Genomic DNA, 21,966 nt, shown 5'->3' with positions numbered 1-21,966 from the left:
AATAAATTATGTCAGAGAGAAAACAGTTTAGTTTTGGTGTTTGTCTCAAGTATGTGCCTAAAACTCAGATGATGATATTCATGATTTTTGATACAAACGAGCAACATTTATTCAAAAGGAGGCGACGCCGTGGTTGCAGAGAACTTTAATCTCCATGAATGTTCATCTATATTTGATAGTTTAAGTCCATGTGGTTGCCATAACGATGTGTAAAGTATAAAGTGTAAAGTGTTAAACGCTCACACGGCAGCGTTGCTTCAACCACGGTTAGTGTTAAAATATAAAAAAAAGAAAAAAACAATTTAACAGTCTCATCCAGAAATAAAGAACAGCAAAATAATGTGTTCGACAGGGAACAGGAGGAAGCAGAACGCTTATTTAGTCCTGTCCCTTCCTCACAATATCTTATCGTATATGCCATAGAAAATATAAAAGTTTAAAATTTAAATAAGATAAAATAAGAATAGAAAGAAAAGACAAAAAAATAACAAAAATAAATAAATACAACACAAACAATTAATAAACAAAAATCAAGGCATAATTAAACTAGCCTCCTACAATATCCTAAACTCAAAAATGTAATTTCCAGTCACTTCTTTGCTGATCCATGACCAGCCATGAATGCAGGAGTTACATTTGTATCATATATGATGTATCACATAAGGAACAGAATAATAATAAAATAAATACATACAGAAGGTAAATTGAGTTCTTTAGAGGTCCTTATTTTTTATATTTGTCAAGAATTGTTTTCTTGTATGTGTTTTTAAACTGTATAGAGTTAGTGCTTCGCTTGATTTCTTCATCAAGACCATTCCACAAAGTAACTCCACAGACTGATATGCACATGTTTTAAGAGTAGTACTTACACAAGGTTGTTTAAAATTTATTTTTCCTCTTAGATGATATTTTCCTTCTTTATCTTGAAACTTTTTTTGAATGTTTCAGGCAATGCATTATTTCTTGCTTTGCACATTATTATTGCTGTTCTAATTTGCACTAAATCCTGTTGGGCCACAATCCCATGTGAACTATGTGATTATGTTAATTTGAACTTTAAGGCCCAGCTCTGAGGCCTAACTCTGAGACCAGCCTTGATTTTCCTTACAACTGACCGCATGGTTGAAACCATGGAACCATCATAATGACTCAGTCCAAGAAGGATTTGCATTGACGGCCCTTCAGTGATAAGGAAAAGCCCTCTGATTGGGCATGGACCCCAAACTGCAAGGGGGCCCGCATTTTGCAGCCTGGGCCCCTATAAAGAGCAGACTCCTCCCTCTCTCGGTCTCTTCTCTTCCCTTCTCTCCTCTCTTCCAGGTCAAAACTCCTATTTTAGCATGAAAAGCTACTAGCTACGGACCGGCTTCCTCCATGATCGTGACCGAAGAAGCGTCTGTCTGGAGCGCTGCAACGAGTGACACACGAATGTTCTGAGCCCCAGAGGAGCCGAACCAGGTACCCTGCATGCCTCGACGTGAAAGCCTTTGGACCGACCTGGAGCTGAAGGAGGCCTAGCTGCTGTGCCCAGGCTGCATCCCCTCATCCACACGGATAACAGAAGAGAGAGATCTGCTCTTTATCAGGATCCCCTGCGGAGCATAACCACCCTTTGTTCGCCAAGGAACGCTGACCGGCCAGATCTTCACTTACAAAGATCCACATAAGAGGCTGTTTTGTGTTTGGGCAGAGAAACTTAGTTAACACAAGTTTAGTTTTACGTTGTGAGCCGGACTGCTGATCCCGTCACAACTGTGTTTATTAGTTTAAGTGTGTTTGTTTATTTTATTGTTTTTCTCCTCTCATCCTCTCCCACCAACCCCCCCACACACACGCACACTCTTATCTTGGTCATAAAACCTCTGATGTAATCTGAAGTTTGTGTTTACTGTTAGTTACTTGTTGTTTTTATGTGTAGTTTATGCATCGGAATTTATACTAAGTGTTGTTTTATCATCTTTTTGACACCTGTGTAAATAAATTCTGATTCATTTGAATGAGAGAAGTTGTTTGTGCTTATTTTACACATATTTGTCACAACTGCTGGTTGCAAAGGTCTGTGCTCGGACTCCTTTCTTCATTATTATTCTGAAGAATAACTTACCTTGAGACTGATTTTGCTGTTTAGTTATCATTTTCCTGATTACATCAGGTGGTGCCCCGTTTTGATTAATTCATTTTGATAAAAAATCTACTTTATTAATTATTAATGATTGTCGAAGGACTATCATTAATAACTCTTTGATAACTGAACCAGCACCCCCTCTGTGGCACAACAGTCCATACATTTCAAAATCTGTAATTTAAGGAATAGAGTGTGATCGAGATACCCAGCATGATTTATTATCCTTACTGCTCTTTTTTGCAATGTGCCTATCCTTTGTGAGGTGCTCTTGTAGGTATTACCCCAAATTTCAACACAATAGATCAGATATGGTAATAGGAGTGCACAGTACACATTGTGTAGTGTTGTTTGATTCAAGATGTGTCTCAGCACTCTGATACTCTTTTCCATCTTAGAACACAGATACTTAATGTGGGCCTTCCAGCAGAACTTGTGGTCCATTAAGACACCCAAAAATTTGTTTTCATAAACTGTTTCTATTACAACTAGGGATGCCCCGATACCATTTTTTTCACACCGAGTACGAGTACGAGTATTTTAATTTGTGTACTTGCTGATACCGAGTACCGATACTTATACCACAAAAATAACTAGGCTAAAAATGCAATGAAAAATGCAATGAATTGGAAGACAAGTTATATTTGCAACAGATAAATTCAATAAAAAATAAATAAAATGAGTAGAATAACTATTTTAAACAAAAAATAATCTTTCTGTGTGAATAAAAATATCAAACATATAACATATCAATGAAACATCATATCGCGGCTCGAGTGCATCGAGAACAGTGGTGTGACCAGGATGCCAGGTGTGGGTGGGCATTAGTCTTACCGGGGGGGGCAAAAAAAAAAAAAGTTCCCCACTTCGCCAGCTAAACGCAGTTGCTGGCCAGCTCTCTGCGGTGCAATTAACCCCAATCTGCAGATAAAACTAGTTTGTTGAGGATAAAATATTAACTCTTATTTGTAGCTGCAGAGGAAAAAAATAATCTCACGAGGAAAACAAAAATATTGCTCACGCCTCGGAGCCTCTTTAACATAATATAGCAGTGAAAAAAAAAGAAAAGAGAAGTAAGAGGGATACAAAACATGTACTGTATGTTGTATTATTATACAAATTTATTGAAACACATGGCGAGTCAAACATTTACCAAAGCAGCTGCCAAACACTCCTAAACAAGGTAGGCGGAGACGGTGGTTCTGCAGAACCGCGGCAGTAAATCCTTTCTAAAGAGTGGCGCTCCGACGAGGAGCTCCATTCTTCAGTAGGGATTTCATATGGATCCAGACCGTTAATAATCATTATTTTCTCCATATACCGCTCCCTGGCTTCCTTGTTTAAGGTATCCCTGTAAATTCCAGTTCCTTTCCAGCAGTTTAACATCTTTTTTTTTTGCATTCCGTCGGTTCACTGTCTGAACCACTGACGGTCTGTGAGTCAAATGCACGGTAGTTATTTATTTGAATTCAGTGATTTATTTACTTTAAACAAAGACAATTTTACATTAAAATCCCGCCCTTATATGCGTGCGCCGCTTTGGCACATGCGCGATTCATTTGCACCCTGGACGCCGAGGGGTTAACATGTTCCCGCTGGGAGGGACGGCTGCTCGGGGACTGAGCTGACTGTGTGCTTTATGACGGGGCAGAGGACACTGAGAAGAGTAAGAATGATATGTGCTTTCATGTCTCCAAAAGTTTCCAATGACACCAGATCAAGTCGCTTGAATTGTCGCTAGTCGCTTTTTTGAAAAAGAGTCACTAGGGGGGTCTGAAAAGTTAAATATAGCGACAGAAACACAGAGCTGACAACACTACTACTCAGCCCCACTCAGCTCGTCAGCAGTGGCAAAGGGTGGGAGGACTTTGTGATTCAACAGTGCTCATTGGACAGTTCACTCTACATGACAAGTGAATCCACTAATCACAACACATACATACACAGTAATAGATGAATGAGATATCACATGCGTGCCCAGACTGCCGTCAACATTACATCCAGTTTTCCTTGGGTGGGCAGAGCGTGTCCGTGGGGGGGCACTGTCCACCTCTGCCCCCCCCTCGGTAACGCCCCCGGTCGAGAAGACGGCGAAATCCTTCGTCTTCTCCAACTGACAGTGGCTGGTCATCCAGCGCTATATAACGGGTTAGTCTCCGTTATTTTAACGGCCCGTGGGTTTTGTCTTGCCATTGTCTGTCTCTTTTGCAGAACCTCAGGAGCTAATATTGACTGGGGTCTTGCAGTAGCATTAGCAAACTCTGTATACTCAGTTTTATGATGCGTCTTGAGATGTTTTATCAAGTTGCTGGTATTAAACCACGTATTCTCCTTCCCTCCTCTTGACACCTTAGCAGCACATATCTGGCAGTCGGCCTTGCTTCTGTCCTCGTCCCTTACTTTGAAACAAGTCCACACTGCTGACGTCCCGCTGGCATTAATTGTTGCTATCTGGTCTGAAACGGCGCTGCCAGTCTCACTCATGGGTATCACTCTCTTCTCATCCGTCTATCTGAGCCAGACACCAAGAAAAACACCTACACATGTCAGTTTTATCTCCTCATGGTGATGGTTTTTACTTGGGAAACATCAGCAAAAAAGTGACGTTTTATGAGGTCACTGTTGGTCCATTTGAGACATTCTTCCAAAGACTTGAGTTCTTTAGAACCTAAGTATTCTGGTTTCAGCTTTGACTCTGACGACCCACCGGTGATTCTGTAGTTTTGTTGGAGTTTTAGTTTTTTTAGACATTCAGGATCTTCTCTTTCCATGATGGTTTAAGCAGCTTTGTACTCTTGGTGTTACATGTGCAGCAGCTGAATGTAAAAACCATATCTGAAATCAAGATTACACACACAGAAACACACACTGACCTTTGTCCTGAATGATCTCTTACAAACGACAAAGAAGCAACCACATGGAAGGTTCATTTATGACACATTTCATACACCAACATGCTTCAGTGTCGTTTATAAAAATACATGTTTAAACGAAGATTAAATGAATCCAAGAACCAAATAAAAATAAATTTAGATTTAAATAGATTTTTGTTGAAATATCCAGAGAAGCGCTGGGTGTGAAGAATGAAAGTTCCTACAGAACTGCAGCAGAGAAAGTTTAAAGAACATTTGCATCAACTCCTGGATATCAGACAGGTGAGCAGGTGTGTGTGTGTGTGTGTGTGTGTGTGTGTGTGTGTGTGTGTGTGTGTGTGTGTGTGTGTGTGTGTGTGTGTGTGTGTGTGTGTGTGTGACAGAGAGAGATGAAGAGAGAGTAAGACACTGATAAAGATACTTTGCCTGTTAAAACATTTACATCAACTTAGTTGAGGTGACTCTGCAACACCTCACACCTGAGACTGAACTGGACTCTTCTGCTCACGTTAAACGTTAGTTTTATGCAAACTGCTGGTGTCAGAGAGAACCTTCCATAATCCACATGTGAATCTAGTCTGCTCAGATGTAAAGTTACCTGCTGACACAAAATACTTCCTGTTCTCTGAGTATGTTTTGAGTTGAACTATAAAAACAATGGAGTACAGTTGTGCTAGTGAGATACTTTACATCAGCAAAGCAATGGAAATTAAAGCTGCAAGCAGCGATGAACGGGCCCTCGCACTCACGGCCACCGCCCCCCATAAGCATATCAGAAATGACACCACCCACGACTTCCTATGTCAAAGTTGTGCCGAAGTTATAGCAGAAAAAAGGGACAACCAATCAGAAGAAGGGGCGGGGCTAATTCAGGCCAACGAAGGTCAACGACTCCATAAATAATCTGATGACACCACCCACGACTCTTTATGTCAAACCATTCCAAAGTTATAGCAGAAAATCGGGACAACCAATCAGAAGAAGGGGCGGGGCTAATTAAGGCCAACGAAGCTTAAGAACTCAGTACAAAGTCCCATGACACCACCCACGACTTCCTATGTCAAACCATTAAAAAGTTATAGCAGAAAAAAGGGACAACCAATCAGAAGAAGAGGCGGGGCTAATTCTGGCCAACCAAGGTCAAGGACTCCATAAAGAATCTGATGAAACCACCCACGACTCTCTATGTCAAACCATTCGAATGTTATAGCAGGAAATCGGGACAACCAATCAGAAGAAGGGGCGGGGCTAATTAAGGCCAACGAAGCTTAAGGACTCATTACAGAGTCCCATGACACCACCCACGACTTCCTATGTCAAACCATTCAAAAGTTATGGCAGATAAAAGTATTCTAGGGGGCGCTGTTGAGCCGTTAGGCCACGCCCATTAATGCAAACCATGAAATATCAAATTTATCGCCAAGTCTGGCTTGCATGCAACATTTGGTGACTTTTGGAGAACTATCAAATATGGACCAATCACATGAAGGGGGGTCACGCCTTTTGGCGTCTAGTGTCGCCACGGTAACACTTTTGAAAGAGAAAAGTAATGCGCGTAGTCGCAGGATAGAGACGCACATTTTGATGTATAACACACCTGGGTGTACGTTACGGTTCGGGCCGTATTAATTCTCGAAGGAATGGCTCATATTGCTCCAAAAATTACGCGATTAATTCAGAATGTTCAAAATGGCCGACTTCCTGTTCGGTTTCGGCCATGGCGCCAAGAGACTTTTCTTTAAGTTGCAACATGATGCAGGTGTGTACCGATTTTCATGCATGTACGTCAAACCGTATTGTGGGGCTTGAGGCGAAAAGTTTTTTCTGTCTGAACCAACCAGATGAAGGGTGGGCGCGCTTTTTGGCATCTAGCGTCGCCACGGTAACGCTTTTGAAAGAGAAAAGTAATGCGTGTTGTCGCAGGATGGAGACGCACATTTTGATGTATAACCCACCTGGGTGCACGTTACGGTTCGGGCCGTATTAACTGCCGAAGGAATGGCATAAATTGCGCCAAAGTGACACGATTAATTCAAAATGGCTGACTTCCTGTTTGGTTTCGGCCATGTCGCCAAGAGACTTTTCTTTAAGTTGTGTACTGATACAGGTGTGTAGCGATTTTCGTGCATGTACGTCAAACCGTATTGTGGGGCTTGAGGCACAAAGTTTTCCGGGGGGCGCTGTTGAGCCATTTTGCCACGCCCATTAATGTAAACGATTAAATATCAAATTTTTCGCCAGGCCTGACTTGCATGCAAAATTTGGTGACTTTTTGGGCACGTTTAGGGGGGCAAAAAGGCCCTCCTTTCGTCAGAAGAAAGAAAGAAAGAAAGAAAGAAAGAAAGAAAGAAAAATTCCTACAGATACAATAGGGCCTTCGCACTGAAGGTGCTCGGGCCCTAATTATTGGCATGCTGTCTAATAATATTACCCAATAGGCGTTTCCACCAGTGGGGGTTCCAGGTAGGTTTTACCAGGAACAGCCCTGCAAAAGTGAACTTCAGGAACCTTTACGGGGGAGAAACATCCCTTTTAGTAGGAAAGGTTCTCTGGTTTGGCCAACAGGAACCTCCTGGCAGGGGATCTCTGCTGTTCCGGATTTCTACATTACGTTCAGCACTCTGAAATGATCATAAATCATGTGATCACAGCTCATTTGTAATGTTTGGACCAGAGACATTTTACTACAACTACAGTTGATGAAGTTGGAGATTACAAGACAAAAACGATAGATGAACTGGTGAGTTTGTTCAGGTCTGTTCCGTCTCCTTTAATCCTGCAGACCGTTTGTGAACCGTTAAAGACCTTTCAAAGGTTCTTGTGTGGCGCTACGGTGTAATGGAGACACGCTGGCTGAAGGGCCGAGGAGGCGGTTAGTCCTGTTAGAGGTTCCTGTGGAGGATTTACCCAGAACTCCTGCTGGTGGAAATGTGTCTAATGGAACCAAATAAATGGTGAAAAGCATCAGTCCTAATGCTGAACCCTGAACCCTGAACCCTGAACCCTGAACCCTGCGTAGGTCAGATCAATAAAGGAATATTTGTCTTAAACCTTATCTTATGTAGCACAGTGATGGAGGTTTTTGGGGTTCGCCCACCAGTACAGTGATGTGTTGCACGAGTGTGTGTGTGTTAATCCACTGATGTGTCTCTTGCAGACATCCAGAAGAGAGTCAGTGGTGGCAGGCCGTGCACCGCTGATGAGTCCAAATAATTTGTTTTCCCGGGGATCAAAAACCAATTACTTATTAATTTCATCTGTTCTGGTACCGTCATTGGGAACGGGAACTGGATTCTCACTGCAAAACACTGCGAGGAATATAAAATGTAAGTATCCCAAACTGTAGTTTGAAATGAACTGGACTATCTCTGCTCAGGTTAAACATTAGTTTTATGCAAACTATCTTAACTCCATCCAACGGTGGATTCCTGCAGCATCCATGGTGTCATCAGGGAGGGATGTGGAGGCGTTGACCGTATGGAGCCCTGAGACGAGTGTGTCAGCAGATGATTGGCCGGTCACAGAGATATGAAGACTTTAAAACAGCCCTCTGTTCTGACCAGAGCATCTTCTTCTGGAGGAAAACCGTCTCAGCAGCGTGATGAAGACTTGTGTGGTCCTCGCTCTCTTCCTGATGGCAGGTGAGTTCATGGCTCCTCATCAGCTGCTGCAGTTCTTTGAGACGTTCCCAGCTGGAAACACCAATGTTCCTGACCTGTGTGTGTGTGTGTGTGTGTGTGTGTGTGTGTGTGCGTGTGTGTGTGTGTGTGTGTGTGTGTGTGTGTGTGTGTGTGTGTGTGTGTGTGTGTGTGTGTGTGTGTGTGTGTGTTTATCCACAGGTGTGTCTCTTGGAGACATCCAGAAGAGAGTCAATAATGGAAGGCCATGCACCGCTGATGAAACCAAATCTTTTGTTTTCATTAACGACTGTTCTGGTACCGTCATTGACGGGAACTGGGTTATCACTGCAAAACACTGCAAGGGTAGAAAAAAGTAAGTTTCCCAAACTGTAGTTTGAAATGAACACTCATGAACACTCATGAACATTCATGAACTTTCCTCCACCGTGAGCTTTTCTCACTCCAGTGCAGCAGCAGCAGGTGAGGGTGTGTGTGTCCTCTGTGGGTGAACCTGGTTGGTGTTTAGATCATGATCAGTCTGGTAAACTGAAGGTAAACTTTCATTCTGGTTCAGATTTAACTCATGATGACTGTGTTCTTGCTCACCTGTCAGGCTCAGCAAGAAATACGACATTAAGGACGTCAACTTAAATCTAAAAGTCACCTCGGAGGAAACTTTTAAACACGGGACTGCTGACGTCATGCTGATCAAAGGGAAGACCGGCATGACTGGTATGCCCTTGGTGACTGAAGCTGACTGCAACCAAGTCATGAAACAAATAAACACAAGCCCTGTATCGATGGTCGTTCCTGCTAAGGACACACAGGCTAAGACAACTACTGGTGAGACATTACAGACTTGATTTACACTAAATGAACAAAGCTCATTATCCAACTTTAACTGCATGAAGCACCAACATTTACTGCCTTTAAACCCCATTTTACTGGACGAGTCTCTGGTAGAAATGTTGATCTTACTGTTTGATATATATAACGTTTTTTGTAAATAAATGATAAAAATGAGACACTTAAGTCTAGAAATGACAACCTTTTTATATTTATATATAACATATATTTATGTTAAATGTGTGATCATTTTAGTTTATTTGAGATGTTGTACTTTATCTAAACGTATGTCTTAAATGAGTTATTGTGTTTTCTAATGACTAAAAAGAAACAAGGAACCACTGAAATGAAAGGTTCTGTCATCATCACACAACCATAGAGTCTTTATTAGATGATGGTTGTTTCTACTGCGTTAAAACATACACATGAAAAAACTGGGTGACAAAAATTTGAATTGTCAGATGAATCCTTGTTTTTTATTCATTCAGGGACAGTTGCTTCCATGTGTGCCGACATCAAGGTGGACAGATCAGCCTTTCATATTAGAACCAACGTAAATCGCGTGTACTGGAGTCCTGGTGCCTGCCATGTCTGTCATGTAAGTACCAGACTGTCTTTGACCCCATCAGACGTTGGTCAGTGGTTTGTAATGACTGTTGCTGACCTGACACGCTGTTTTCTCTCTCTGTCTCTCGTTCTAGGGGGATTCTGGTGCTGGAGTTATTTATAATAAGGCTCTGTTTGCTGTTCTTCGTGGAGAAAAGGGCTCAGAGCATTTTGGATGCATCGTCTGTAATGGAAACATACGTAATTGGATTGTTAATACTATGAATAATAATCCTTAAAAGTGTAGTTGTGTGATCCTTGTTTGTGAGCAACAATAAAGAGACGTCATGTCTCCTTAAGAGCATAAAAGTGTCTCTGTGATGTTTGTAACAAACAAACTAGTGTGGATCATTAAACACTGGTGACGCAGACGTGGACCTGGTAGTAAGAAAGTAACATTTATTTATATTTAAACAGGGATATCACTGACCAAAGTGCTATACATATTAATAATAATTAAAAAAAGAAGAACATTCAGTGACAATAAATTAAATTGATACATTTATTTTATAAGTTTAAATAAATCCATCTGCTGCAGACCGATGCCAGGAAGTCGCCGTGCAGGTTTGGAGGCGGATCTAGTGACACGTCACAATTATGCACACACCAAACCTTAACACACACGTCTCCACCCACTGATAATACAGGAGGATCTTCTTCTGCTACTCGCAATAAAAACCTGCTGCAAAGCTCCCTGGTGACTCTCCAGGATGAACAAATGTACTAAAGTCTGAGTGCAACATATTCACAATTATCAGATTCTGCTCATCATAAACCCCCACAAATAACGCTGGTATTTATTGGTTTTCCAACAACATTTTTAGTAAATTGCAGGGCGACAAACTCCGTGTTGAAGGGAGACGATTGTCCTGTGCAGCCGAAGCTCAGTGGACGGTTTGTTCATTCAGTTCCTGCAACTGGTCACGTGGAGCCTGAAAACTTCTCAACTCCACTAGATTGTGTTGATCGTGATGGTCAGGGTTTTAAACACTTTCTCTGATGGGACGAGATTTAATCAGTGCTTTGGGTTTGTCACTCATTTCGACACCTGAAGGTCTTAAAGTAACAAAATTGAATGCAAATGATGAACATTGTTTGGTGCATCTGTCCATAAACCCTCTTTAAACATTCCTGCCATACAAGCCGTGCCATCTTCATTGTGGCCACGAGCCCTCATGATGTTGTTAATTAAAAATGCGAAACCGGTAATGCTCACTGCGAGATCTGATTTACATCAGTGTCAACAGCAATATCCGTTAAAACAGGAAGCAATCGATGGTATAACATTTGTTTGACTCCTTGCGTGAGGCAGGTGTTATTATACCTTGTCCAAACTCTCCAGTTCTAGCACCTATAATTCCTGTGAAACAAGCACGTCATAAAAACCAACCGACAGAGTGGAGATTCATCCAAGATTCAAGCGGTTATAAAGCTGCTCCAGCACATATCTTTCTGTGCCCAGTCCGTACACTATTGTGGCACAGATTCCAAATTCAGCAAAATGGTTTTCTGTCGTAGACCTTGCAAACGCAATTTTCAGTGTTCATGTGAATGCTGATAGTCATTTTTGGTTTTAATTTAATGTCAAAGGTGAACGTTTCACAGGACTTTCACCTACCAGCTGTAATGATGCTTCGACGCCCTGGTGTTGACTCCTGGTACTGCACTCCTGCAGTACACGGATGAAGTGTTGTTGGCGTGTCCTTCACGTCAGCAGTGTGAGCCTGACACAATAACACTGTTAAAACACTTGGCTGCAGAGGGCCATGAAGCGAGTTTGTCAAAACTCCCGTTTGTGCTGCAACATGTCACATTTCTGGGGCGTGGAAGCCATTGAGAAACTTCCTAAACCTGTTACAAAGAAACAGATTATGTCATTTTTGGGGACCTGCTCATATTGCAGGATGTTCATATCGTACTATGCTGCATTAAACTTAAACTTGATTTATTTATATAGCACTTTTCATGCAGGTAAAGTGCAACACAAAGTGCTTTACATTAACTATCCAGGCCAGGACAGCATGACCCCCAACTATCCAGGACAGCATGACCCCCAACTATCCAGGCCTGGAGCAAGACCCCCAACTATCCAGGACAGCAGGACCCCCAACTATCCAGGACAGCAGGACCCCCAACTATCCAGGCCAGGACAGTAGGACCCCCAACTATCCAGGCCCTGGAGCAGGACCCCCAACTATCCAGGCCAGGACAGCAGGACCCCCAACTATCCAGGCCAGGACAGTAGGACCCCCAACCATCCAGGCCAGCAGGACCTCCAACTATCCAGGACAGCAGGATGGAAGCATCTGAGGTCTGATGTTTAGTGTCAAAGGCCGAAACAACCCATGACCCAGAGGAACACTACTGACGATTCGTCCCATGAATTCAATTCTTCCCGCGAATCTCCGCGAAGTCCACCATTCACCGATAATCCACCCGTCATTTGTATGTACTGGCACAGGAATCAACACCTCATCTTGTGTTTCTGGAATCTGACTTTCTTGACCCGTCCAGTGACTAATGAGAAAGATCAGCTGACGACAGGGGACCTGTCTGTATGGATGTCTGGTAGATCAGAATCAGAATCGGAATCAGGTTTATTTGGCCAAGTTTGAACATGCCAGAAAGGGAATATGACTCTGGTTATTTCGCTCACTGTAAAGTAAATAGACAAATGGCTCACTATACACACTCACGCACACCACACACACACACATAGCCACAAAGACATGTACACACGCATGCACACATACACACATACACGTACACACACACACACACACACACACACACACACACACACACACACACACACACACACACACACACACACACACACACACACACACACACACACACACACAAACACACACACACACACACACACACACACACACACACACACACACACACACACATAGCCACTCAGTCACATACATATACACAGCCACAGAAACATATACACAGCCACACAAACATATACATACACACACACACACATAGCCACAAAGACATGCACGCACGCACGCACGCACGCACGCACGCACGCACGCACGCACGCACGCACGCACGCACGCACGCACACACACACACACACACACGATCATATACATACACGTATACACACACAAAGACATGTACACACACACGTACGTACGCACACACACACACACACACACACACACACACGATCATATACATACACGCATTGCTTGAGGTTGTCCATCGTGTTCGATGATGACGGTCCTTCTCTATTATTTGTGAGTCCTCATGTGACTGCGTAGTCCAATCTGTGCTTTACACGTTCTGCCACAGACTGGACAGACGTGAGCACTGACTGGGGGTGTGGCTGTGGGTCTGGCTTCATGTCTTCTCTGGCGCTTCTTGGTCCGTCGATCACCTCTGTCCTCCTCAAGCTTATGCACTCCTTGATGGAGGAGCTGCCGCCAGATGGAGCGTTGAGCGGCAGTGTCCTCCAGCTGGGTCGGGTTCAGGCCGCACTTCTTTATGGCAGTCTTTAACTGGTCTTTGTATCGCTTTTTTGGGCCTCCTGCCAAACGACGTCCATGATGGAGCTGGCCATAGAGCACCTTACGTGGAAGGCGCTCTTCTGGCATTCGTATGACGTGGCCTAGCACACACACACACACACACACACACACACACACACACACACACACACACACACACACACACACGATCATATACATACACGTATACACACACACAGATAGCCACAAAGACATGTACACACACACACGTACGTACGCACACACACACACACGCATGATCATATACATACACGCATACACACACACAGACACACACACTGGCTTGTTCACCTGCATGCTTGCTCTGTAGTTTTTGGGGTTAGGTAGCGGTAGCGGTAGCGGTAGCTTAGCTCAGACTGCGATCAGATCTCAAGATTTGGGTCGATTGCTGTTCATGTTTTGGTCGGCTCCGTGCCGGTTTCGTGTTTTGTTTGTGTTTTTTTTTGTTGCAGATTTCCAGTGCTTGACGTGTGTCTCCGTGTGTTCCTGCTTCCTGGATTGGCAGTGGATGTCGTCACCCCCCCAAAAAAAAAAAAAAAAATAGACAAATGGCTCTTATTTACATATATACAATTTAAAAAAAAAAGTGAAAGGTGCAGCAGTATGTGGTAGACATGGTTAATGAAAGGTGCATTGCCAGATGCCTTCTGACATGCTGACATCCTTTTTTAATGATGAGTATTAATGTAGAATGAGTAAGAATGATTGAGTACCACCGAAAGGTGCCTCAAATAAAATAAATGTATTATTATTATTATTATTTTTATTAGGGCCCGAGCACCTTCAGTGCGAAGGCCCTATTGTATCTGTAGGATTTTTTTTTCTTTTTTCTTTCTTCTCACAAAAGGAGGGCCTTTTTGCCTCCCTAAACGTGCCCAAAAAGTCACCAAATTATGCATGGTTTGTGTTAATGAGCGTGGCAAAATGGCTCAACAGCGCCCCCCAGAAAACTTTGTGCCTCAAGCCCCACAATACGGTTTGACGTACATGTACGAAAATCGGTACGCACCTGTATCATGTCACAACTTAAAGAAAAGTCTCTTGGCGCCATGGCCGAAACCGAACAGGAAGTCAGCCATTTTGAATTAATTGTGTAATTTTGGCTCAATTTATGCCATTCCTTCGGCAATTAATACGGGCTGAGGTGTGTTATACCTCAAAATGTGCGTCTCCATCTTGTGACTAGGCGCATTACTTTTCTCTTTCAAAAGTGTTACCGTGGCGACGCTAGATGCCAAAAAGCGCGCCTCCCCTTCATCTGATTGGTCCATATTTGATAGAATAGAATAGAAGACTTTATTTATCCCCCAGAGGAGAAATTCAGTCGTGCAGCAGCCAAAACACACACACACTTTATACAAAAAAATGTAAAATAGAAATAACCAATAAGTGGTTAAATAATAAAAAGAGCAATATAAATAGTAGAAAAAGAGTATGTACAAGTGAGAAAAAAATAGTAAACACCAAAAAAAAAAGGATAATATTTACAAAAAATTTACAAATATTTTCAAAAAATACTTGAGGTATTTGAGGTATTTACTGGTTATTGCACTTATAAAGAGACAGGTTTATTGCACATGGGTGGCTACAGTTGGTTATTATAGAGTCTGATGGCTGTGGGGATGAAGGACCTGCGGTAGCGTTCCTTTTTGCAGCGCGGGTGGAGCAGTCTTTGGCTGAAGGAGCTGCTGATGCTCCCACAGTGTCATGTAGGGGGTGAGAGGGTTGTCCATGATGGAGTTCAGCTTGACCAGAATCCTCCTCTGACCCACCTCCTCAGCAGAGTCCAGAGCACAACCAAGAACCGAGCCAGCCCTCCTAACCAGTCGGTTCAGTCTCTTCCTGTCTCTCTCCGAGCTCCCGCAGCTCCAGCAGACCACTGCATACAATATGGCAGACGCTACCACAGAGTCGTAAAAAGTCCTTAGGAGCTCCCTGCACACACCGAAGGACCTCAGTCTCCTCAGCAGGTGGAGGTGTTGTGTGACCAGTCCAGTTTGTTGTTGAGGTAACACCCAGGTACTTATACTCCTCCACCGTCTCAATGTCCAGCCCCTGGATGTTCACCGGTGCAAGAGGCAGAGGGTTCCTGCTAAGTCGATCACCACCTCCTTCGTCTTGCTGGTGTTGATTCGCAGATGATTCCGTTCGCACCATGAGACAAAGTCAGCGATGACCCCCCTGTACTCCAGATCGTCCCCCCTGGACACGCGTCCCACGATGGCGGAGTCATCGGAGAACTTCTGGAGATGGCAGGAGTCAGTTTTGTGGTGGAAGTCAGATGTATAAAGTGTGAAGAGGAATGGAGCGAGGACTGTACCCTGCGGGGCCTCCGTGCTGCAGACCACCACATCAGACACACAGTTGCGGAGCCTCACGTACTGCGGCCTGTTGGTGAGGTAATCGATGGTCCATGCAGCCAGGTGACAGTCCACTCCTGCTTGCTCCAGCTTCCCCCTGAGCAGCGATGGCTGGATGGTGTTAAAAGCACTGGAGAAGTCAAAGAACATGACTCTCACAGTGCTGCCGGCGCTCTCCAGATGCGCGAGTGACCTGTGCATCAGGTAGATGACAGCATCATCCACACCGATGCCAGGCCGGTACGCGAACTGCAGGGGGTCCATTACGTCAACCACCTGCTGTCTCAGGTGGCCGAGTAGAATCCTCTCCATGGTCTTCATCAGGTGGGAGGTTAAGGCTACTGGTATGAAGTGGTTGGGCTCCCTTGGTTGTGGTAGTCTTTGGAACCGGAACCACACAGGAGGTCTCTTCCACAGGAGTGGAACTCTCTCCAGACTGAGGCTCAGGTTGAAGATGTGCAGGAGCACAGCATAGAGCTGGTCTGCACAGTCCCTCAGCAGCTTGGAGGAGATGCCATCAGGACCAGCAGCCTTCCTTGCCTTGGTCCTCCTCAGCTCTCGCCTCACCTGTTCAGCTGTGATGAGGCTGGTGGGGGGGGGGGGGGGGGCGTTGGTTGACTCCTGATGAATGGGACCGGGGGAGAGGGGTGTAGGTTGCTCAGGAGGTGAGAGGGGTGTGAAGAAGAGGTGTGACGATGACGAGGTACTGCAGGGAGAGGCCAGGGGGTGGGAAGGGGGTGGGTAGTTCTCCAAAAGTCACCAAATTTTGCATGCAAGCCAGGCCTGGCGATACATTTGATATTTCATGGTTTGCATTAATGGGCGTGGCCTAACGGCTCAACAGCGCCCCCTAGAATACTTTTCTCTGCCATAACTTTTGAAAGGTTTGACATAAAGAGTCGTGGGTGGTGTCATGGGACTCGGTATTGAGTCCTTGACCATAATTGGTGAAAATTAGCCCCGCCCCTTCTTCTGATTGGTTGTCCCTATTTCCTCCTATAACATTTGAATGTTTTGACATAAAAAGTCGTGGGTGGTGTCATCAGATTCTGTATGGAGTCCTTGACCTTCATTGGCCTGAATTAGCCCCGCCCCTTCTTCTGATTGGTTGTCCCTTTTTTCTGCTATAACTTTTGAATGGTTTGACATAGGAAGTCGTGGGTGGTGTCATTTCTGATATGCTTATGGGGGCGGTGGCCGTGAGTGCGAGGGCCCGTTCATCGCTGCTTGCAGCTTTAATTTTTTTTTTTTTATTCCTTCTTCTGACGAAAGGAAGGCCTTTTTTCCCCCTAAACATGCCCCAAAAGTCACCAAATTTTGCACGCAAGCCAGGCCTGGCAAAAAATGTGATATTTAATGGTTTGTATTAATGGGCGTGGCAAAATGATCAATCAACAGCGCCCCCTAGAAAACTTTGTCCCTCAAGCCCCACAATACGGTTTGACGTACATGCACGAAAAACGGTACACACCTGTATCATGTTGCAACTTAAAGAAAAGTCTCTTGGCGCCATGGCCGAAACCGAGCAGGAAGTTGGCCATTTTGAACATTTTGAATTAATCGCGTAATTTTGGCACAATTTATGCCATTCCTTCGGCAGTTAATACCGCCCGAACTGTAATGTGCACCCAGGTGTGTTATACATCAAAATGTTTGTCTCCATCCTGCGACTACGCGCATTACTTTTCTCTTTCAAAAGCGTTACTGTGGCGACGCTAGACGCCAAAAAGCGCGCCCCCCCTCATCTGATTGGTCCATATTTGATAGTTCCCCAAAAGTCGCCAAATTTTGCACGCAAGCCAGGCCTGGTGATAAATTTGATATTTCATGGTTTGCATTAATGGACGTGGCAAAATGGCTCAACAGCGCCCCCTAGAATACTCTGCCATAACTTTTGAATGGTTTGACATAAAGACTCTAGGGTGGTGTCATCGGACTCGGTATTGAGTCCTTGACCATAATTGGTGAACATTAGCTCCACCCCTTCTTCTGATTGGTTGTCCCTATTTTCTGCTATAACTTTTGAATGGTTTGACATAGAGAGTCGTGGGTGGTGTCATTTCTGATATGCTTATGGGGGGCGGTGGCCATGAGTGCGAGGGGCCGTTCATCGCTGCTTGCAGCTTTAATTATTATTGTTATTATTATCATCATACCAGCTTGTCTTGTTTTTGCCTCCTTTCTAAGTCTTTCTTTTTCTTTGACATTTTGTTTCAAATCCACGACTTAAAAAAAATAGTTAAATTTGAGATAAGTCCGGTGCTGTTGGGTATCTGTGACGGTATGAGGCTACATTCCTGCACACAGTTTGTGTTCAGTGTTCATCTGTGAGGGTATCGTTACTATTGACACATTCATACGGGTTTATGGCAACACAGGCTCACACATGTGGCATTCAGCAACACCAACTAAATCCTGCATGTATTCATTTTTTGAATTTCATGTTTTTCAGTAAAATACAGAATTTAAATAATTTTTACAAACAAATGCATCCAGTTTTACTTTTTCTTTGTCTCAGGCTTTATTCACTTTTTAAATATCTAACCCACTCAATCCAATGAAATATAAGACATAAACCTTTCCAACATTTAGTTTACCACATTTTCCAGGGATTTGAAACCAAATATTAGGACTGAACAAAAACAAATACAGGACTGTCTCAGAAAATTAGAATATTGTGATAAAGTTCTTTTTATTTTCTGTAATGCAATTAAAAAAAACAAAAATGTCATACATTCTGGATTCATTACAAATCAACTGAAATATTGCAAGCCTTTTGTTATTTTAATATTGCTGATTATGGTTTACAATTTAAGATTAAGATTCACAGAATATTCTAATTTTTTGAGTTTCCTTAAATTGTAAACCATGATCAGCAATATTAAAATAATAAAAGGCTTGCAATATTTCAGTTGATTTGTAATGAATCCAGAATGTATGACATTTTTGTTTTTTTAATTGAATTACAGAAAATAAAGAACTTTCTCACAATATTCTAATTTTCTGAGACAGTCCTGTAAGTAAAATAATATAAAATGATAACAGCCCACTTTCTAACACTGCAGAAGCTGAAGAATGTGATTGTTTCATTTTCCAGATCAAATGAGGACCATGTGATGCTCAGGCTCCTCCCGCTGATCTTCAGCTGCTCGCTCACACGAACGGTGCCGGTTACGTTTCTGACCGTTTGCAGAGGATGGCGTGCTAAATGGCACCTGACAGGATCCTGGCCTCTGATTGGACTCTCCCTCTCTTCCGGTTCGTGGGGTCAGAGGTGAAACTGGGTCATCTCTGCCCGTTTCAGAGGGATTAAGCATCTGATCCCGGTTAATCCACCCACACGCCATCTCCAGCCGGCTCCGTGCACGCTTCACATCTGGTCTACACGTCCGGTCTAGACCGACGACGCCTCACAGGCCGTGACCTTGCCGTGTCCGTGACCTCTGGGGATATCAGAGGGACTTGGCAGAAAACGGCAGATGTGGTGTTCAGGGTGGGATTAACCAAGTTCAACTCAAAGTGAATTAGATTAGCCAGTTTCCATCTGAAGTTACAGCCAAGGAACTATTTATCACCAAGAAATCTGAAGCTCTGATGCTTCAAATGTTTTGCACCACTTTCCCTCGACAGTCAAGCTTTTTCAGTCCATGTTCCAGACCAGATATCAGCACCACTCAAGGTGACAAAACTTGCTTATCATTTTTGAAAAGATCCATGTCTGTAGATGATCTTTTGGTATGAAAACCTTCCTGAGTGGCAGCTGGATCAGAGTTATCAGCTCATGAAGTTCAGAAAATTACATTTTAGATTCTGGTGCATATCCTGGTTTAGACTCATGTACAGGAAATCTGTCAATGTTTCACTATATTGTCTTTGGTATCATTTTAAAGGGGACCCTTCTAAGCATTCATTCAAGCTAAAATGTGAATCTTTCTGACCAACATTGAGGTCACTGCAGCTCTTTAAACTATAAACAACACATATTTGTACACAGAGGTGGAAAAAGTACAAATATATTGTACTTAAGTAAAAGTAAAAATTTTCTGCTTGAAAATTACTTAAGTAAAAGTATAAAAGTACCTCAACTTAAATATAATAAAGTACCAAAAGTACATGGTGTAAAATGTACTTAAGTACAAAAGTAAAAAGTACAAAGTACAAAATTCAAAGTACAAAATTATTTTCAAAAGGATTGCAAAGAAATGAAGAATCCAAGAATTTGCTTACAACTCTAAATAATGGTGATATTATTCTGACCCCTTTAGCGTTTGTTTCCAAAATTGTACACAATTTTCGCCTAAATTATATACTATCTTTTAGCCCCGTGTCATCCACGAACAACAGAGACACAAAATACAAAAACTGGAATACTCACAGGACCATAAGGATTCAGGAAATGTATTTGCATCTTAGCTAGAATGAATGCTTTAAAGGTCTCCTTTAAAATGATACCAAAGACAATATAGTGAAACATTAACAGATTTCCTACATGAGTCTAAACCAGGATATGCAGCAGCATCTACAATGTAATTTTCTGAAGGGGGTGGTAACTTCATGAGCTGATAACTCTGATCCAGCTGCCACTCAGGAAGGTTATCATACCAAAATATCATCCACAGACATGAATCTTTTCAAAAATAATAAGCAAGTTTGGTCACCTTGAGTGGTGCTGACAAGTGAGATTTTGGGCTCTGGCCCGTGGTTTGTACAAAGTAGAAAATCCATGACCAGATTAAATCCTTTATTTAGGAAATATCCGTTGATCATTCATATTTATTTATTGATTTTAAACCTGAAGCAGAAGTTGCTGAACATGAAAATACATACACTGTGCAGGCCACGCCCCCTTTACCTGCAGAACGGGGAGGGGGTTCCAGGTGCACCCACACCGAGACGCCACATCAACTCAGAAACTCTGTGAGATCAGCCACAGGGTTTCTGAAGAGTGGTTCCAGCACCGTGTTGCTAAGGGTCTAGGACATGCAGACCTCATGTCAATCACAGTTAGCCATTTTAACTTGGCTTATTAGATTTACTTTGCATTCATTCTCATCAAATCCATCCAACACTCCAAAAACTCAAAATCTTACCAGGAATATTTGTCTTATTTCTGGTTAAAATGTCTCATTTTTAGTCAATAATCTCATTTCACTACACAAGAGTCATTACCAGAAAAATAACTTTTATTTTTCTTCTCATTACAAGCAAAAAAATCTTGTTCCACTGGCAGATTTTTCTACTTATTTTAAGTGAAAATCTACTTGAAACAGGTGAAAATTGTTGTTTTTTTCCAGTGATAAGTCTTGTTTTAAGTGTAATGAGTTGTTTTTTTACTAAAAATGAGACATTTTAACTAGAAATAAGACAAATATTCTTGTTAAGATTTTGAGTTTTTGCAGTGAAACGTCCTCATTTCAGCTGAAACTAGTTCTGGCAGAGCTGAAATTAGCGTTTTACCTGCAGAGAGCAGGCTTACGCCTGTTGTAGTCGGCCACGCCCACTGCTATGTTGCAGGTGCTGCAGAATTCCATTTGGGAGGACCCTGAAATGACCCGCCGTGGCTCCCCGCGGGGACTGGCCCCTCGAGTTGATCCACACTGCAGAAGTCAATATAGTAGCTAAAGCAAGGACAGCTACGCCATTGGCTGTGCTGCCTGCCAATCAAAAGACCACGCCCCTAATTATACACATTTAACTGACAGATCTAATTCTTGTCTTGGTCATAACTTTACCCAGTTGACTCGACTAAGTGGGAGAGAGATGTTTGATGAAGTTTACTGGATTCAGGTTTACTGGGTTTTTTTAAAAAAGTGTTCATGCAACAAAAAATAGCCAAATTTGAGCACTAAAATAGTTGAGTTCTAACGGTTTCTTGCAAACCAGTTACTGCAACATGACACGGTACTGTTATACAACATTTTTACAACACACTCTGAAGATAATTGCTCATCTTTGTGCACAGAAAACCGAGCGCTGAGTCCCAGCTGA

At 42.9% G+C, this 21,966-nt stretch overlaps 1 protein-coding gene across 1 annotated transcript; it reads left to right on the top strand.

Moving 5' to 3' along the window:
* The first annotated feature begins 8,516 nt into the window (after positions 1-8,516).
* LOC133422485 (snake venom serine protease 2-like) lies at positions 8,517-10,363 on the top strand. Its single transcript, XM_061712494.1, has 5 exons — positions 8,517-8,636; positions 8,835-8,988; positions 9,229-9,458; positions 9,950-10,059; positions 10,163-10,363. The coding sequence occupies exons 1-5, from the start codon at positions 8,597-8,599 to the stop codon at positions 10,304-10,306; spliced, it is 678 nt and encodes a 225-aa protein (XP_061568478.1). The 5' UTR covers positions 8,517-8,596; the 3' UTR covers positions 10,307-10,363.
* The last annotated feature ends 11,603 nt before the right edge of the window (positions 10,364-21,966 follow it).

This window comes from Cololabis saira, chromosome 21, assembly GCF_033807715.1.
Source record: "Cololabis saira isolate AMF1-May2022 chromosome 21, fColSai1.1, whole genome shotgun sequence".
NCBI lineage: Eukaryota > Metazoa > Chordata > Actinopteri > Beloniformes > Belonidae > Cololabis > Cololabis saira.
This window is presented reverse-complemented; position numbering and strand designations above follow the sequence as displayed.